The 18197-nt window shown below is 44.6% G+C and overlaps 1 protein-coding gene across 1 annotated transcript in view; it reads right to left on the bottom strand.

The window, feature by feature from the left end:
• Positions 1 to 18197, bottom strand: part of gfra2b (GDNF family receptor alpha 2b) — a 102056-nt gene that overhangs the window by 81847 nt on the left and 2012 nt on the right. The window contains exon 2 of the mRNA XM_040158103.1: positions 12034 to 12333. Coding sequence (XP_040014037.1) covers positions 12034 to 12333 — 300 coding nt within the window. The remainder of the gene's footprint in view (positions 1 to 12033; positions 12334 to 18197) is intronic.

The following is an 18197-nucleotide window of genomic DNA, read 5'->3' on the forward strand; positions in this document are numbered from 1 at the left end:
TGAAAATGCACGGCGCGCGCTGAAAACTAGGCAAACTGAAAATGTTAAAGGAGAGAATGCGGTTCAGATACCATCAGCAGCACCGACTGCTGCAGGAGCCAGTATCGGTATTAAGGTTCTGACCAGTCAAGAGCTGGTGCCAATTTAGCGCAGGTACTCAATACACACCACTAGTTCCCAATCCCAAGTAGCACCGAAATTAACACGGGATTTCGGAGAAGAAGTTTCCTGCTTAGAAATGCACCCGGTCCTTCCCAACTGCTTCTTCGGAGCCTCCACCGTGGCCTGCACAGGTTGAGTCGCCCCACCCGACAGCCCTCTGATCTCTGCGGGGTGGACGCTGCAGTTTTTATGATCCCCGGCGGCAGCAGGAGGAGCAGGCGATGGAGCCTTTTCACCGGGCCGGGTCCCTCGGCGTGCTTTGGTCCCGCTAGGAGCTCAGAGCAGAGGTGAAGAAATCAGCTAGCCGTGCAGAGAGCTAGCCGTGACTAATGCCGCTGCCTGTGGCCTGCCCCCTTGTACACTGTGACTCCCTCCAGGGACAGCTTAGACCAATGCCTGTGCAGATTACGCCAAAGCCTCCGCTCTCATCCTCCCTCAAGTCACAGCCAGACTTCACATTCAGATGAACCAATAATTATACACTTTGCCTTGTCTTAGAGCCTCATAAAAGGGTTTATTTTTCGAGAACAAACGTGCGCCGTCTGATCATCTGTCATGCTTTGATGTGGCAAACAGTTTCAATTTTACTGTTTTGTCCCAATTCTGTATCTCAAAGGGATTAAAAATCAATGAAAACTGTTTTTTTTTATATCAAAGCTTTTCATGAGTGTATCAAATCGATTTAAAGGGAAATGAATTATCTTCTGCTCACTCTTCTCTCAGACACCTTTAACCTGTATCTCCCTCCGCTCTCCAAGAGTTAACTGAAGTTGCGAGAAAGGCCAGCATCAGAGTGAAACAGCCTCGATTTCACCCTGATCTGCCTTCTGATCTGCTGCGAGCTGATAAGGGAGGCGGCGGCGGAAAGAACCGCCGAATCCCACTTTAAAGAGATATTCCTTTCAAAGCCGTATGTGAGGACGTTCTCCAAGTGGTTGGCTGTTGGTACTTTTACATTGTTTCATGCCATCTTTCAGTCTTGACTGATTTATTTTGTGATACTTTTTTGCTCTTACCACGTCTCTCAACCTGCCTGTTCATTTCCTACATACATTTTCTATAGAAGCGACTGTTGACGCAGGAGATTTTATTCGTCCTGACCTTTTTCTGGAGGATGGTGACTTTTTTGGCCAAAACTGCCGTCCACTGTACATGACACCGTCATTATTTCCCCAGAAACCAACCAGTACACTAAAACTGAAATGATGAGTTGATTAATCGATTAATCCATCGACAGAAAATTAAGCAGCAACAATCTTGATGTAGACGATAGCAAACTAGACATTTCTGGGTTTTTGACTGTTGGTCACAAACAAGGAATCAGAACATGTTCACATGGGCTTCGGGGAATAATGATGGATTTTTTCACTATTTTTCTTCCTTTTTTCATTTACTAAACAATCAGTTCAATTCTTAAAGAAAAATTGGGGCAGATAATGAAAGTTCTCCCGTGACGGAATAACACTACCTCGCTGTAGCTTTTCTTTGTGCCGATTACTTGATGGACGGAAACAATTTGATAAAACACTTTACAAAAAAAGACCACAATATAAATAAAACAATATAATAAAATAATTCAGGTCTCAAAACCAGCTTTGGTCACAGAGTCCCTCTTCAGGACCGGGCCTCATGATGGAGGACCTGCGCACCAGAACGACGCTCTGTCGCTTTTTTCTCCGAGCGAGGAAACAGAATCACATAATCCTGGTGGAATTCAGGTACGTTTTTTAAGTGCTTGAAGATCCAGTCGTCACTAAAGTATACGTCGTGCAAGAGCGCCAATAAAACCAAATGCTGTCATTTTGACATTCAAGGTGCATCGACTGCTGAACGTCAACTCATGCACTGAATAACATACAAGAAAACATTTCCCCTTAAAAGTTGAAGTGTGGAAAGGCAGCAGAACATCCTTTCATTCATCCTTCGCTCTTCTGATGGTTTCTTTATTTGTGAAGCATTTGCAGAGGAACATTTCAGAGCTGGGTCCACAGGGCCTGAAGGAAACGACGGCTTAGCTTAGCTACGTTTTCCCAGCCCAGCCAGTCGGATGAGCCTGATCTCTGCCCGCTATGGATGATATTGTATTTCACCGCTGCAAAAGTTTGCAGCTAATCACATTATGTAGACCCTAATGATTCTGTATGTGCTGAACCTGTGGCTCTCGGGGCCTGTGGGCACTTTCCTGCTTGGCTCGGGTGGAAACGGGTGCGAGAGTCCGAGTAAATCTGGCACGCGGACTATAAGGTCTACCGTTGGTAGCTTGTGAGGCGATATCAGGCGTGTTGCCCTGCAACACCTGCAGAATATGGACATAAATATAAATATTCTCATCAGAGGTTAAGGATTTGGAAAGTGTGACGTCTTTTCTTTTCTAAATCTGTCTCTGCTTCAAATGGTTTTCCTCTCCTGTCTGTCTTTCTGCCGTCCCCGCATGTCTCTCTGTGTTAGTGCTTCAGCGAGACACACACACACAAACACACACACTAACACTTAATAGGGTAATGATTGCCATTCTCAAACGTGGTTTAATGGACCGGCAAATAACAAACATCACATCATACACCAGGCAAACACCACACATGAGGTGCAAAATGATAGATTTCTGTGGGACAATCAAAAAATCTAAAACAAATCTCTATATATCTGATCGGACGTGTTCAACAGGCCGTAAGGAAAGAGTCAGACAGTGATTCATCGACTGTTTTGCTGTTTCTGCCACCAGACGGAACGTCAAACTTTACAGCCAAAAGACGAAAGTTTTCCAGAGTTTAAGCCTCTGACAAGACAACAAATAAGCTTCAAATGGGCCGTTAAAGAGGAAGACACTGGTTTAGCCTCGACCTGAGACACCATCCTGGATCCTTTAATGAATAGAAAGTATGTCAGAAAACAGACAAATGGAGGTTTGATCTGGCTTCCCCTCTCAGTGCCCTTCCATCTGTCTGATCTCGTCCGTCTGATCTCACCCTGCTCTCTTCCAGTTCCTGCGTTTTTCTGTTCCTCAGATTGCTTCCTCCTCTGTCATCTGCCGTCATCATACTTTGATCTCATTCCCTGGATATCACTCTTTTATCTGCACCGATCCTCTCCGTTCCCCTCAGCTCCTCCGTCCCTCTGCCATTCTCACAAACCCTGTTGTTTAATCAGCCTCTTGTTCCTTTTAAATAGCCTGCAGACTCATCCTTTTAAAGTGAACCACTGCAGAGAACTGAGGTGATTCATCTGTTGTCACAAAAATTTCAGACACATTCTTTTAACTTCCCACCCATTTAGGAGTTTTTAAGCAATGTGGGAGCAGCTGATAAATGTTTATAATATAGTTAATCACAGAAATAAGGCCATTTTACAGTTTATCCAGTCAATCTGTAATTAGTGTCTGGTCTAGTCTAGTTTTTCCGAGCCCTGCCAAACATCTGGCCCTGCCCTATTTTACAAAACAAACGATTGTGTAGTTCCCGGAAAATGTACAATAGAAAACGTTTGAAAGTCATTTTCAGTCATCAGTAAGTGGTAAAGTACCAGATCTCAGCTGGGCACGTGAAGATCTTCGCTTTTTACGTAACTTCTATAAAACACAACTCTCAGCACGATTTTCTTTCCGATCTCTTTCCATCCTGAACGTACGTAGTTTTGGTTCAGTCCACACGTCAGCGGCACGCTGCTCTTTAACCGGAGCAAACGCAGATTCCCGGAACAAGTTTATAATCACTTATAATAAACGACTGATAACACAGTGCAACAGGGTGCACACTGTAAGGATGATCTTAATACAATTAGTTCTAATAAATACAGTCAATAAGTGTTAATTAGTATACTAGTGTATTAAATGCACTGGTATAAAGAAATATTTTTGAGTCTGCTCCGCAGAGGCCTGATTAGTGGGGCGGGAAAACATATCCTCGTAATTGCTCACTGCGACTTTATAGCTTCAGAGTGTTCACTATAATACTATTAGAGTGTATTTATTGAGTTATCTGTCACATGTACCAATTAGAGTTCCGCTCAGGCCAAAAACCCAGCCCATAGCCGCACCAGACCCAACCCGGCCGAACCTGCCTGGCGCCGCCAAATCCGCCAAAACGAAGTGACCCAAGACCTGACGTTAAGTTGTGCTTTTCTTGCCTCAGGATGAAAGTGAGGCACTTTCAGATATTAAAGAATAATGAATCTGGAGACATCACTTGATTTTGATTTGCTCAACGTGTTCAAAGTGGTGAAAAAGGGCCATTACGGCTCCTCAGGTGGCACCAGTGTTTTAGTCGTTCCGATTTTTATGCTTTGAGGTGGAACAGCCCGAAGAGGATCCGGGAACAGCTCAAAGCGCTGATATCTTTAAATGTAAACTTTAAACCCCTTTAGCTTGGCGTTTATCGAGACATGATTTGTATTTCCATTATCATACTCTTATCTATTTTCTATTTAATTGTGTTCATCTGTGTTTTGGGTTTTATTTTTCATTTTGATGTGGCGTTGGCATGAATCGTGTATTTTCAGGTCGTCGGTCGTCTGTAAAGCCTTTGGTCGCTCAGACCTGGATGAAAGCCGATATACGAATAAATTTCGATTGAAGGATTGCAGTTTAAAATTGTTTGTAAAGTCTTTATGTGCTTAAAGTTGTCTTTTTTTTAAGCTCTCTACAGTATATGTGTATCTATCTGTGTTACAAAGACTTGTTAATGGCTCATACACTGCTTACACATGCTAGAGGGGGTTATAGATATAACCTGTCACTATAAAGGGTAATTAATAAGTTTTGTCTTGATTAATCTTTTATCCGTTTACTGTTTTCACTCTGGCCCGTGAGGTTCGTTCTGCTCACCTGCTCACAACTCTGGTCTGCGTGTATTTGCTGGTGCCCCCTGCTGAAATGATGAATAACGTACCATCAGTGAGTTCTGCAGAATTTAGCTTTTCTCTGCTCTCAGTGGTCTCTCTGTGGTCCCAGCTGTTGCTCTCATATCCACCTGCGGCCCGCAGAGTAATGTTCGATATCATTGGGATGAAGACCGCAAATGTACGTCAGAAATTAGGACGGATGATGAGCTTTGTAGCGTCAGGGCATAAAGCTGGATAAGATTAGATTTATATATAAAAACAGGCGTCTTATCAGGGTGAAGTATAAAGTAGGGCAGCAGGGAAGCGCGCCGAGCATCTCGCGCCTCCTAATTTCATTGGGATGTCATTGATTCAGCCTGTTTTCCTAAATGAACGTCTGCCGCTGACGACGTACTGCAGGATGGTGGAAAATCTTTCTGGCAAATCCAGAAACAGTGGCGAGAGGAAAAACTGGCTACTGAACAGGGATGAGGTCGTCCTCTGTCAAATGCAATGACATCGGCTGAACCTCTCAATACCTTCACCCGCGGGTGGGTTAAGAACATTCAAAGGCCTGGCTCGTGGCAATTAAAAAAAAAGGTACATTATTAATAGTTACATCGTTTATTCAGTGTAATAAATGAATGACACGTGAACAACTTTAAATGTTCTAGTATGAAATCATTTCGATAAATAGCTGATATGTGTAACTCCAAGCATCCTACAGCCATGGATCATGAGACAACGGGCCCCTGGACACAGACATGTAAAAGGCCCCCACCCCTCTTATATGGGAGCAAGACCCCCAGACTGAAAGAGACGCAGAACAACAATGTGGCTGTTCGTTGCTCACTTGGCATCTCCAAATGTAAGATCAGATGTGTTTGGCAAACTGAAAACCGTGTCCTGGGTGTAAACGTAGCGTCCTAGTTCTGCTTCCAGCGAGAGCCATCGACGCCATCGCACCGATCACGGACTCCTGAGACCCGGTGGTGAATGACCGCGTGGCTTTCTCGTGCCTGAAGCACAGTGGGCGTGCTGTGGGTGAACAGGGAAACGTGTTTCCATGACCCTTTTGCAAATTCTCTTTTTAGCGGCTTGCCAACTTTTCCACCACCTTTTTTTTCACAGATTCAGAGCGCACATAAAAACCGGTGGGCTTGTGTCGCACCACTCTGTTCTCTCAACTCGAGGTAAAACCAAAGAAGAGAAGGATCCAGGGCCGACTCCAGTTGTCTGTCTCCAGACTCGGCTCCTTCCACCCACAATCAATGCCTGTCTCTCAGCTCATTAGTCATCTCCACCCTCCCCTTCGACACCGTCGCGGCGCTCTCCCAGGATCTGCTGGGTAATCACAGTCTCAGAGGAAACTCTGCTGTGTGGAACCTGGATGCTTCTGGCAATCGTTACCCTTTTAACTAAACAAAAGTCTCCTGATTCACTGAGGGAGATGCGACATCATATAAAATGTACCTCGACCAACGGAAGGTCGTCTGCCTCTGTTTAAAGTCTTCAGACGGTGACAAGTGTGCTCCGCTCCTTTTATAACCAACTGTCCTCATCTGACCAGCAGATCTTAGGTCTGTTCGGCCGCAGCCGCGGAAAGAAGCCTTGTGTCTCACAGACTGATGAATCACCATCCTACAATCTCAGCTGGTCGGCGTGAGTTGAGATAACGCGGCTCATTCGCTCGCTCATCTCGTACAGTGTGCGCTGCAGTACGTACGTTGATTGGTAATTTCCACAATAACAACACGGAGGCTCTGTCTCGACGGCGTTTCGAGACGGCAAAATCGGTTCATTCAAAGGGAGCCGGCAGTGAATTCACTGTCCTGACAGAGCTGACCCTTTAGTGAACCGAGAGCCGGAGAGTCCAAGATGGAGGAAGCCTTCATAGCTTATAAGATGCGTGTCACCATCCAGTTTTATTCGGGCTCCTCTGCCTCTGCTCCGCAACAGAGACATGGTTTACTCGCAGCTGGCGGGAGGAGACAGGAGGACATCAGACTGGCACTGCCTTTAATGAACTCTGTGCACTTGTTTAGCAACCCAGCTAGTGAGCCCGGCAGTGAGCAAGACTGTTAGCTCAGAGAGCTAAATGAAATGATGAAGTAGTCTGACAACAAAATGTCAGGGGGGAGTAAACGGTCCAGGACGGAGACGACAGATAGAAGCTCCGGGAGCTGTCCCCGGTCGGCTCGTCTGTCAGCCTGACGCTAGACCGGATTCTGGTCACATCGGTGGGACTAGTCCAAATTACAATGATGGATAGTTTGTCGATTCGGAATCATAAGCTAGAGGTTAATGTTGTCCGGGGTCGTGCGGCGCTTTGACATCCACACGCCTGGGCAGAAGCAGTGGCCCTCCATCAATCCCGAAGCCCGTATCAGGACCAGTTTCACAGTCGATCTTTTAGCGTGAATAACTTCCGCGTTCGCGCGCGACACTTTGGGCTGTCTGACGGGGCGACTGTCCACTGCCATGAATCCAAACATCCAAACGTGCTTTCACTGTCAGTGTGAGTGTACGGCAGCGGTAGCACACCGCTAGAAAGAACAACACACGAGTCGGCCAGAGGATTAGTCTGTGTGTCTGGATCTCAGAGGAAAGTGAATACGTTCAAATCTTAAAACTGCTTCAGAGTAAGAAGCACGACGACGACTGTAAACATAATTAATCACTGCTGTTCAGTCTTGTCTTTATTCTTCACTCTTTATTTGTCACTCTCTCCTTCTGTGACTTTGACTTCTAAGACACATTTCGGGCCAAAGAGCCTTGAATTCTTACACTTTCCTTCTTCGGCTCAGAGTTTTTAAGCATTAGAAGCTTGCACGTGACAGACAAGGCCTTAGGTAAAGGGCTTTTCTTTAATTAATGTTCTAACGATCCAAGTATTTTTCATGCTCAACTCTGGGTATAGTTTGATCTGCTCCCTAATACTGACCATAGCTGTGTACTTCTTGAATTTTAATACCTTCTCTAAATCCAACGTTTGCTCTGCTGGAACAGATCCTTAACCTTGAACAAAGAAAAAGAAAAATAATTATTTCAGTCTCACCTGCTCTCTATGCCTGGATTCAGTTATAGGTTTTAAGCTGAGAAGCCAACAAATCCTCTTCTGCCTTGTCAAATACTCACGTATGAATGAGACACAGAAGAGAAGCTGTGCAGGGAAAAATCTTTTGTTCTACGTCATACGAAGGAAAATATAGCTGGAAATAAAAACGGGAAGAACACAGTTTCTATCAGATATAATGTATTTAAGATCATCTGTTTTGTCATTAACCATGCAGCAGATGGAGCTTCCTCTGAGATATAAAGATCATTTTAAGCTTCTTTGTAATCAAACCAATGTACCGTACCAACCTGCACAATCATTCGCTGGATGTTAGGTTTCATGACTCAAGGCTGCGTCCAACCCAAAACCAATTACCTGTCCTCGGTGCTCAGGAAAGGCTTTGGAATATTTGTATTTTTAATTAGTGTTCATCGACTCAGCCTGCTGCTGGTACTGCCCGTCAGAAACATAGTTTCAGATGTGAAATATTATCCTGTTCAAGGTTTTGGAAGAAAATGAAGCCATTCGAGTTAGTTTCCTTCGTTTTCCATCAAATATCCTCGTGAATTATTTCCCGAAAATCTTGCCATAATGTCTAGATGCGTTTTTTACAGAAGGCTGTGACTTATATTTGTCGCCTCCGCTATAAAACACCGCAGGAAAGTAACCAGTTGTCTCACAGACCAATCAGACGTCCGTTTACATCCAAACGCACCTGGCGCACAGGCCATTCAAAAAAAACACACACACAATACATCACTAAGTATGTCCCTCTGTAGTTACAGTATTTAAAAAGAGGCCCACTAGCAATGCAGCATTGTCAGACTCGTGACAGACAGGATCATTCTTCTTCCCTGTCAAACCATGCCGCCTACATCACCCACAATGCAACTCAACTGCCGGCAGTTTGGTCACAGATTGGGGTGTGTCGTACTAGTAGCGGCTAATGCAGCCTTGAGTCTTCCTCCCCGCCATCCTCCCCGGCCACTCCGCTGCCGTTGGTAGGCGTTGCCTCTGAACATGATCCGGCCTTAGATCCCGTTTCCTACGAAACGTGCTCGCTGCTGCTGTTTAGTTTGGTAGAAAGGCAACTTCCAGGAGACAGGGCTGCGTGTGCCATAGCGCTCCCAGACACCTGGAATCCCACACTGGGGAGGAAAATCGGTGCAGATTCAGATGAGGCAAAAGCAGCAAGCAGTACTCCAACCCAGGCAACACCGATCAATAACCAATAAACAAAACCCTAAGACTGCCTGTCACTGCAGATGTGACAGCACACTGAGCCATGTAGAACACAAAGTGCTTGACGTTCACTTTACCGTTTCCTTCGGGTACAAATGAAAAATTTGAATATCATTTCCCAAAAATAAAAAAACAACCTCAACTCAAGCACCACTCCACTTTTTCCAGAGCTTTCAACCATGTCTTCATCTGCGCAGTCCACCAGTTGAAGATCTGGAACAATAAACTGATTCACCAATTGACATGAAATTGATCGGGAACAATTTTGATGGTAGACGAAAGACTAAACAATTCATCGAAATAACTAGTCACCATAAGCAAACTCGATCCACTTAGGAAAACAGTGAGATACAGTTGAAAGCTCTGGAAAAAAAACTAGTAGGTGGACGTTTAGTGAGCAAAAATGTTGCCATCCAATTCCTAAGTCGAGAATGAACGTCCCCGCTCGAAAATAATCGACAACATTAAAAACCTTCCATGTGTCCATAACGGTAACACAAATATTATTGTCCTGCGATTATTTGAATTATCAACATCTTCAGCTGAATTCCTCCTCCGATGATTGATTAAGTAAAAAAAAAACAGAACTCATAACATAGTGAGCTCATATCAGATTTCACACGGCGTCCTGTCGTGTAGAGAGGTAATGAGCCAAACAAATTTTAGAAGCGCTGCTTTCAATATTTTATAAAACATCTTTCCTCTCTCCGTCTTACAACCTTTGACAAATCAGTTCCTCTTCCTAACTGCTGTGATTCTCTCCACAACACACACACACAAACAAAAACGCAGCACAGCACCGAGACACATAAACGCACCACGCTGGATGTCCTTGAAGGCTGCTCTGCTGCTAATCGCACCGAGTGGTACAGGCAACTGAGACGATGTGTTTGTGTTTCTGTACATTGAAACTTTGTCTGGCTTAAATGTATGTCCTGTGTGTGGCCGCCAAGTTTGTGTCTGTGTGTGTGTGTGTGTGTGTGTGTGTGTGTGTGTGTGTGTGTGTGTGTGTGTGCGTGTGTGTGTGTGTGTGTGTGTGTGTGTGTGTGTGTGTGTCTGTGAGTGTGTGATGCAGGGGCTTTGTGAGTGTAGCTGGCACTACAGAGACATCCTTCGTGGGATGGAGAACAAAGAGAGAGGCTCTTAATGAGCTCTGCCACTGCTGAGACCCAAACTAGGACAGCCAACAGCCCGTGTGCACGTATGCATGTGTGTGTGTGTGTGTGTGTGTGTGTGTGTGTGTGCCTTATCGTCAGAGCTGACACACAGGGAACACAGTGCAGGGCCAGCAGTGGGACCTGAACCAACCAAAGGCGTTAGCCAGGTGTCTGGGACGGTTTAAAAGCACAGCAGCAGCTCTGCAGTGAGAGAATGTTTCATGTGATTTGCTCATTTGTTCTTTTAAACACCCCATCGCACATTACAACAACAACAACAACACAAATAGCCGCCGATTTGGCATCACTCCTGTTACACTGTCTGACTCGGTTTTAAAAAAAAGAGGGATCAAAATCAATGCCGGAGAAACCAGAGACGTCATCTTTTTTTACTCCACACATTCTTCTTCCATGTCAAAACCTGCCGTCTACATTACCCACAATGCACCTGGACCTCTGACAGTTGGGTGGGAGAGTGGGGTGTGTTGTGTTAGCAGATGCTCCTGTGTCCCGTAGCCTGCAGCAGCGATGAGGGGGGGGGGCTCCACAGGTCTGGTCGGTTCACTCCTTTCTGACTCCACACCCACAGATTTCTTTACTTTTCTAACTCGTAGTCCTCAGACCGGACCCACGCTGACCCAGGTCACATCACCTGCGGACATCTATCAGACCTCCCTCAGCTCCCTCTGGAGACACTAAAGGCTTCATACTGCTGTCTTCACGCACGCAGTCGTGCTCCCCAACATCTGGAAACACGCTGAGGTGGAACATCACTAGAGTTCTCATTTAAGGTTATTGCTTTTAGAGCGAGGTCATCACTGCAGGAGACGCACGAATCAAGTTTTTTTGATCAACTCTCTTCTCTCATCTGGACTGTGGCGGCAGGACGGCCAGAGAAAAACGTTGATAAGACTTTAGCAAGAAAATCAATCCGAAACAATAGAAGAGCGGCTGAAACACCCTGCAGTACGCCTGACACTCTCACAGCTGGGGGGGGGGGTAACATCTGTATTGTTGAGCAGAAACAGCCCTGCTGGCTTCACTTTAAAACCTGAGAGGGGGCTGATTAAGGTTTTCACCCTCCACCCTGATTATTTGAGCCTATAAAAGCCTGCAGCCTAATCTGTGTTCACTTGCTGAAGTAAATGTACTGTAACTTGGATTTATGGAATCAAGGCATTTACCTTAAGTGACACCACCTGAGGACATCTCTCAGGCTTCCCTCAGCTCCCTCTGCAGACACTAAAGGCTTCATACTACCGTCTTCGCGCACGCAGTCGTGCTCCCCAACATCTGGAAACACGCTGAGGTGGAAAATCGGCGGAGCTTCCCTTTAAAACAAGAGCAAAAGCAACGGCAACATCTCCTCTCCTCCACATCTTGGTCGCTCTTTGCACTTTTGGGCGAAACTCAAACCGGCCCTCACACAACAATCGATGCAGAACTGTCTTTGACCTTGGCTTATGTGGAGTTCTCGCAAAAACCCCCAGAAAGTTGCTCTGTTTCATCTGCCAGCTCACAGCTCGAAACATGAGGAGAAATCAACAGGCAGCAGGAGGCTTAATTAACTCTCGACACGGCTCGCTGTTGGAGGCTTACCCTCAGTCAGACCCATGTGGATGCTCCAGTAGTTCTGCAGGCACTGCAGCTCTTTCTTCATGCCTCTCTTGCAGCGGCAGTCGTACAGTGGCGAGTCCTGCAGCACCTCCAGCGCCCCCTGGCACTCCTTGGAGGCCAGCATGGCGCTGCGCTCCTTGTCCCCGCCAGACAGGCACTGGCGCATGATCCGGTAACGTGAACTGCACTGGCTGTTTTGGTTGCACAGTTCCGAGGCTCGGACGCAGTCCAGAGGTTCCCTCCACCCGGGGGGGCCCAGCTCCGACTCACACACGCACACATCTGCATGGAGGAAGAGAGGAAAAAGACACATAGGAATGAGGGATTATACCGCTAATGAGGCTTGTTTAGTGTTGGCGGCCAAGCTCAGGTCTGTGTGAGAGTTATTACAGTCTTTTAGAATGAATTTGGCTCAGTTTTCACAGCAAAGCTTCAGTGTGCAAAACCCTGAAAACAAAATGCTCTACTGTTAAATTTGGGCCTCTCACATAAGTGGACAAATAAGAAAACACTTAGCGCATCACATCGCGAGCATCGCAACGTTGAATACGTTTATCCGTCAATTTGAATCATTTTTGCATTTAAAAATAAAATGGTCATTATTATTTACGACGCTAAATCACGAGCAGGTCATTACAAATTCCTGTTGAATCGTCTGTGGATTTAGCAGATATTTTGAAGGGCGCACTTTAACATTTCCAGTGATATGGTTCCTCTTTTATCTACAATTTTAAAGTTCTGTTGTGGAGTAGATATGTTGTAATGTAGAACAGGTAAACTCACCTACAAAAGGGGATGTTTCATGTTCCAACAAGAGGTTCAGCAGCTGTTTTATTTCATGACCCGTGTGTGATGCACATCAAAAAGCTTTACTTCTTTTAATCCTGACTGTTTCGTTGGCTATATCTGCCGTTAAGTAACATGTTGTTGGTTTTATTCATTGAATATGCTGCTTTACTGCAAATATAAAGTATAAAATGAAGTCGAGAGACTGACTTTGCAGTAAATCTACATTCATTTAAGACAACCTGATGACCGTTTCCGATTCCAAGGGAGGAATATTGCAAGTCCCTTTGGCATTTTGCAAACTGAATCCCTGTCGTAAGAAATAGCACCAAAGCCTTCACGAAATGCTGTCATTACAGTTTGTGCGGGGCTCCTTCACACGACACGAACTGTCGAACCCTGGGACGTCCCGGTGTGACCTCTTTCTTTTTTTGGCCTCTGTAAGCTCTCATTGACTGTCTCTACAGGAGAAACCATCTGTGCCAGACTGCTTTTGTCCCTCCAGAATAAACTTTCAGAAATTCACTTAGAAACTGGAGGAAAAAGAGGCTGCAGAACTTCATTCAGAATCTTCCTGTTTTTAAGTTTCCTTCAGTGTCACAGTGATCCAGTGACAGTTGTCTGAACATCCATGGCTACACTTCAAACACGAGCTGGTCACAGCTGGTTCAGCAGCTTTTAAAGTGACAGTTTGACTGAATGTAAAATATGGCCTAAAATCAAGGCTCAAAAGACATTACAGAAGCCCATTTGATGAGCTTTCAGTGGGTTTTGCTCTTGTAATGGCTGGTCGCCATTTTGGTTCCCTAATAGGCCTATATGTTGTCGTTAGGGTGTTTCCAGATTAGCAGAAACATTTTGGACTTCCTCCATTTTCACACAAGAGTCAAATTTCAAATTTCAACTCAGAGACCCACTTTGAAATGAAGAATTACCCACACATGCTCCAGACAGGATTAAAATCACTGACCAGAGCAGGTAACATAAAAATCCCCCCACCTTCCCCCTGAGACATAAATCCAGTCCCAACAGGGGTTTAGCTGAACTCCCTTTGTGGTTCAGGCACATTTATACCTCTCAGACCACGCTTCTCCTTTGTTTACCCAAAGCTCCACCTGTACCTCCACACTAACTCTCACAGGTTTGTTTGTGTTTAGTGTGATTGTTGTTACAAGCACCATCAAAATTTTCTACTGAAATCAAAAGAAGGTTTTGCTTAAGTTCAGTTCTTGTTTATGGATTGAATCTTTCGATTTCTTGAGTTAAATGTTGTGTTTTCTTTGGTCTTCCTTACCCGAGGCTTTCCAGGAGTTTTAAAAGGGGTGGCGACCAAACACTTCCTCCTTTTCTGCTCTTGCTAACATCATCAATGATGTCACTGTTTTTTTTCTTTTTTTGGGGGGGGGGGGTTGTACCTTGTATCTCTGATCTGTTTTAGGTGAGAGAGTCTGACAGATTGTTCGGCAGAGTAAAAGCTTTATTTAAGATGTTGTGCTTTTTGTCGGCCAGGACAGGAGCTGTGTGCACCTCTTAAATTAAGTTATATCAACATGAGTTGAGTTTTTCTTAGTTAAACCTGCAAAACTTGCCAAACTGTCCATTTGCTTGAATCTCTCGTTTTACATTTATTTCGGCGGTTGAAATAGATGATGACTCAGACCTCTACGGAGCAGCTGCTGGTTGTAAACCAATGCTGAGATTTAGAAATCCTCAACAGATCCACACCAACATCCCCTGTCAAATACTGTGGGACGCTATGCAAAATATTATGACCGCCAGCTCGCATTATTTATTCAGAGCTATCAGCTGTAAAACGTAGCTACACTGTTTTATTGTTATTTTTCCAGGCTTGCTGTATGTTGAGTGTCTACTGTAAGTTGAATGATGTCAGAAAGAATATGTAAAAATAAAGTTAAAAAATAATATTGGATCATAAAAGAGACACTGATATGAATATAAAATATGAAATATTCATCATATATAAACTGTTCTCTCCATGACAACTGAGCAAACTATCTGCTGATGAAGACCATGACATGTGGCTTCAGGAGAAGTCTAGTAATTGGACCTTGACCGTGCCTTAAAGCGGTTTTTATCTTACCTATCTAACAGAGTATTCAGAGTCACTGTTGACAGCTTTAGCTCTACCCTACGATCACATGTCCTGGGGGGTCCCACAGGGCTCGATCTTTGGCCCTATCATGTTCAGCTTGAATCTGCTTCCCCCTTAGTTCATGTTATTTTTCACTTACTTCACCGCTGTGGCCTACCATGGTTACGCCGATGACACCCCGCTGTATGTCTGATTTAGCCCTGAAAACAGAAAAATTCTCGATTCCCTGCAACGCTGTCTTGGTGCCATCAGAGACTGGATGGCCTCCAACCTTCCACGACTGAACTCTGGACAGACTTTCTGGTCTCAGGTCCTGATCATATTTCTAACAGCATCAGCACATCACCTTGAACCACTAACAAATAACTTATAACATTCAGCCAGAGACGTAGAAGTTGTTTTCGAACAGCACGTCAACTTCAATCAAGAAACTCGTTCAGGGAGTTAAGCCAATGCTCCCAAATAACATAGTGGAAGAACTTATTCACACTTTGCCTTTCCTCGCAGCTAGTTTAGCGCAAGTCATTATTTAGCTGCCTCAATGATGCAGCAGTTGCCCGTCTACAGCTGGTGCAGAATGCAGACTCACACTAACACTAGACATAGAGAAGATATCTCTCCTGTCTAGGCTGAGTTACATCAGCTCCCTGTTTGTTTCACAGTTCAAATTAAGATTTCCCTGATTACTCTTCATTTCAGATTTCAGATCTTTTAACCCCATATCTGGCACCGTGACCCCTCAAATCTGAAAGCCAAACGTTGTTAAGTTCCACGGTCAAGGCTTTTACTGTTTTTCTCTTTCAGCTGGTAGTGGCCACAGTAAAAAAGAACATTATCAGAGGTAAATTCTCAAATTTAAAAAATGAAAGGACACGTTCAAAACCAGCCACTGAATAGGGTCGGCTGTGAAGACTGTGTTTAAGGTTTAGTAGACTAAGACATGCGTGTTCATTTTGCCTGAGGAAAGCATAAGACCAGTTTTCCAAATTCACAATCAAACAGTGGCCATTGTGAATTACAGTAAAACGCCAACTGTAACACCAAACCTGTCCATTTTTAGCACTTTTGTTCCCAGAACTCAGAGGTAGCAACCAATAAACTTCACTAGCTGAAGCTGTCACATCAAACAACCAGCAGGGTTATTGTAAAATCAATGACACAACAAGAGCGGGCGGTGGAATCAACACACGGTGTATCCCAGGGAACTCACTAATGAACACTTACATCAGTGTCTCTGCCTGGACATCATGGCTTCTGTGCCACGTTTGAATGCTTAGTTACACAAAGAAGCTGTCACCTCCTCCATCAATACAGAAATGTGTTTTGTGTACATGGTTCTGGAGTTTTTATAACTTAAATGTCAGGGACTTTATCCGTCCTTTCTGGGCCTGTGACACTGTTGAGATGTGGCAAGCGGGACTTGTGTTTGAGTGCCCCTGGACCAGGCTGTGTGTTGACAACATGACACGGACCGGAAGTTGGATGTAATTAAAACGAAGCGATCGGCCTCCTCAGGGGCCCCAGTGGATGTCTGCCCCCGGACACCATGATGTCCGCAGCCGGCCTTGACCCAGATGCGGTCTCTGTCTCTGAGGTTGGCCTTCGCCAGGCAGTTCAGCAGCCTCCATTACAACACCGACAGTAACGTGCAGGTGGAAGCCAATTAACTGAGCGTCACAGAGACAAGATAAGAATACTTTGCCAGGTCTGCATGTTTCCCTGTCTACAGCTGACAGCTCTGTGACGAGGTGAGGGAAGACCAGGGACAGGCCCTGTCGAGGTCACGTCTCCAGTACGCTGGCTGGGATTTGGGGATTTTAGGACAATGGAGGGAGTTTACATGCTACACCAGTGGACAATGTAAAGGCTGATTCCATTATTCTATTGACTGAACCAAATAAATTAAACCAGTACATTAAAAAAAAGTATTCCTTACTTCCCCACCTATCTCCAAATGTTGTGATGTTGAAACTGTCCAAATGAATTTATAGCCGCTGTAACTAATATTTTACACTAAAAATGTATGAACTGACAATATATAACTGCTTTTTTTTTTTCTAAGTTCAATCAAAGTAGCAGTTTTTCTAGTGTATCTGGTGGGAAAGAGACTTGGACACAATGCCAGAGATTACCAGTTAAACCAGTCTTTTTTCATTAACTCAGGATTATTATCAGGGAATTTCATCTAATGAAGGAGGTTTGAATCAGTCTGAGCACGGAAACTTATCCCAGCAAACTAACCCGGTCCTGGTCCGGTTTAGTTTGCAGGCTAAACCTGTGTTACAGTCAACCTGCCAGATGGTAACACAGTGTTCTCTGAAAGGTTCCTCCCCAAAGGTTCCCCTTGACTGCTGCTCCGTGAACATGAGTCTGTTATGTCCAACTTCTGTCACATATTGACACAGGATGCACTTTGCATAATTAAAATCTGAGCTCATGTCTTTTTCGTTCAGAAATATCTGCAGAGTTTTCCAGTCAACATATGAGCTTTGAAAAGCACTACAGACAAAATGAAGCTAACGAGGTTCACTCGTAGCTGTAGCCTCATAGTAAGAGACATTGGTCACGCTTTACTGTAAGTCACCTGATTTAGTATTTATGAACAGTTTTTAGAAATTCTAACTTCTCCTATGAAGACATATTCTATATTATTCCATCCTGCGTTTTACCGTGTTGTGGTTCATCGTCTGTTCATCCAGCAGCCTCCGCTGACGGAGGAGTCGGAGCCGGTGACAGAGACGCTGACAAACACTGAGATTTGATCACAGCTGCGTCAGAGTCTGTTAGAAAGCGTTTATTAAATATTTATATGCTGCTTATTACTGCTAAAAAAGCAGTGAAAGTTAACATTTAAACAGTGTTTTCACCATATGGAGGCAGTGGTGTCCCTGCTACAATCCAACTGAAAGCTACGTTTCAGAAAACTGATCACTATCTTTCTGGCAGTATGTTGTATCTTATACATCCACATCTACGTGTTCATTTTCAGTGCCTATCACACAGAGATAGCTCATGTCACCCATGGGATCTTAAACCCATATTGTCATAATTACAGGCAGAGTGCAACATCGCCCTGGGCTGACTGGAGTGGAGCCTGAGCTCACTGCTGAGCCGCAACATGCTGCCAAAACTTCTTTTTTGCCTTGTTCGCTGCAGTGATTTTGACAGTTTCTGCTGTAACATTTTGATTTTGATGTGATCAGCGCTCCACGTCTCGTGTTTCAGAGTCATGAAATAAACCAGACTT

The sequence above is a fragment of the Xiphias gladius genome, chromosome 20, assembly GCF_016859285.1.
Source record: "Xiphias gladius isolate SHS-SW01 ecotype Sanya breed wild chromosome 20, ASM1685928v1, whole genome shotgun sequence".
NCBI lineage: Eukaryota > Metazoa > Chordata > Actinopteri > Istiophoriformes > Xiphiidae > Xiphias > Xiphias gladius.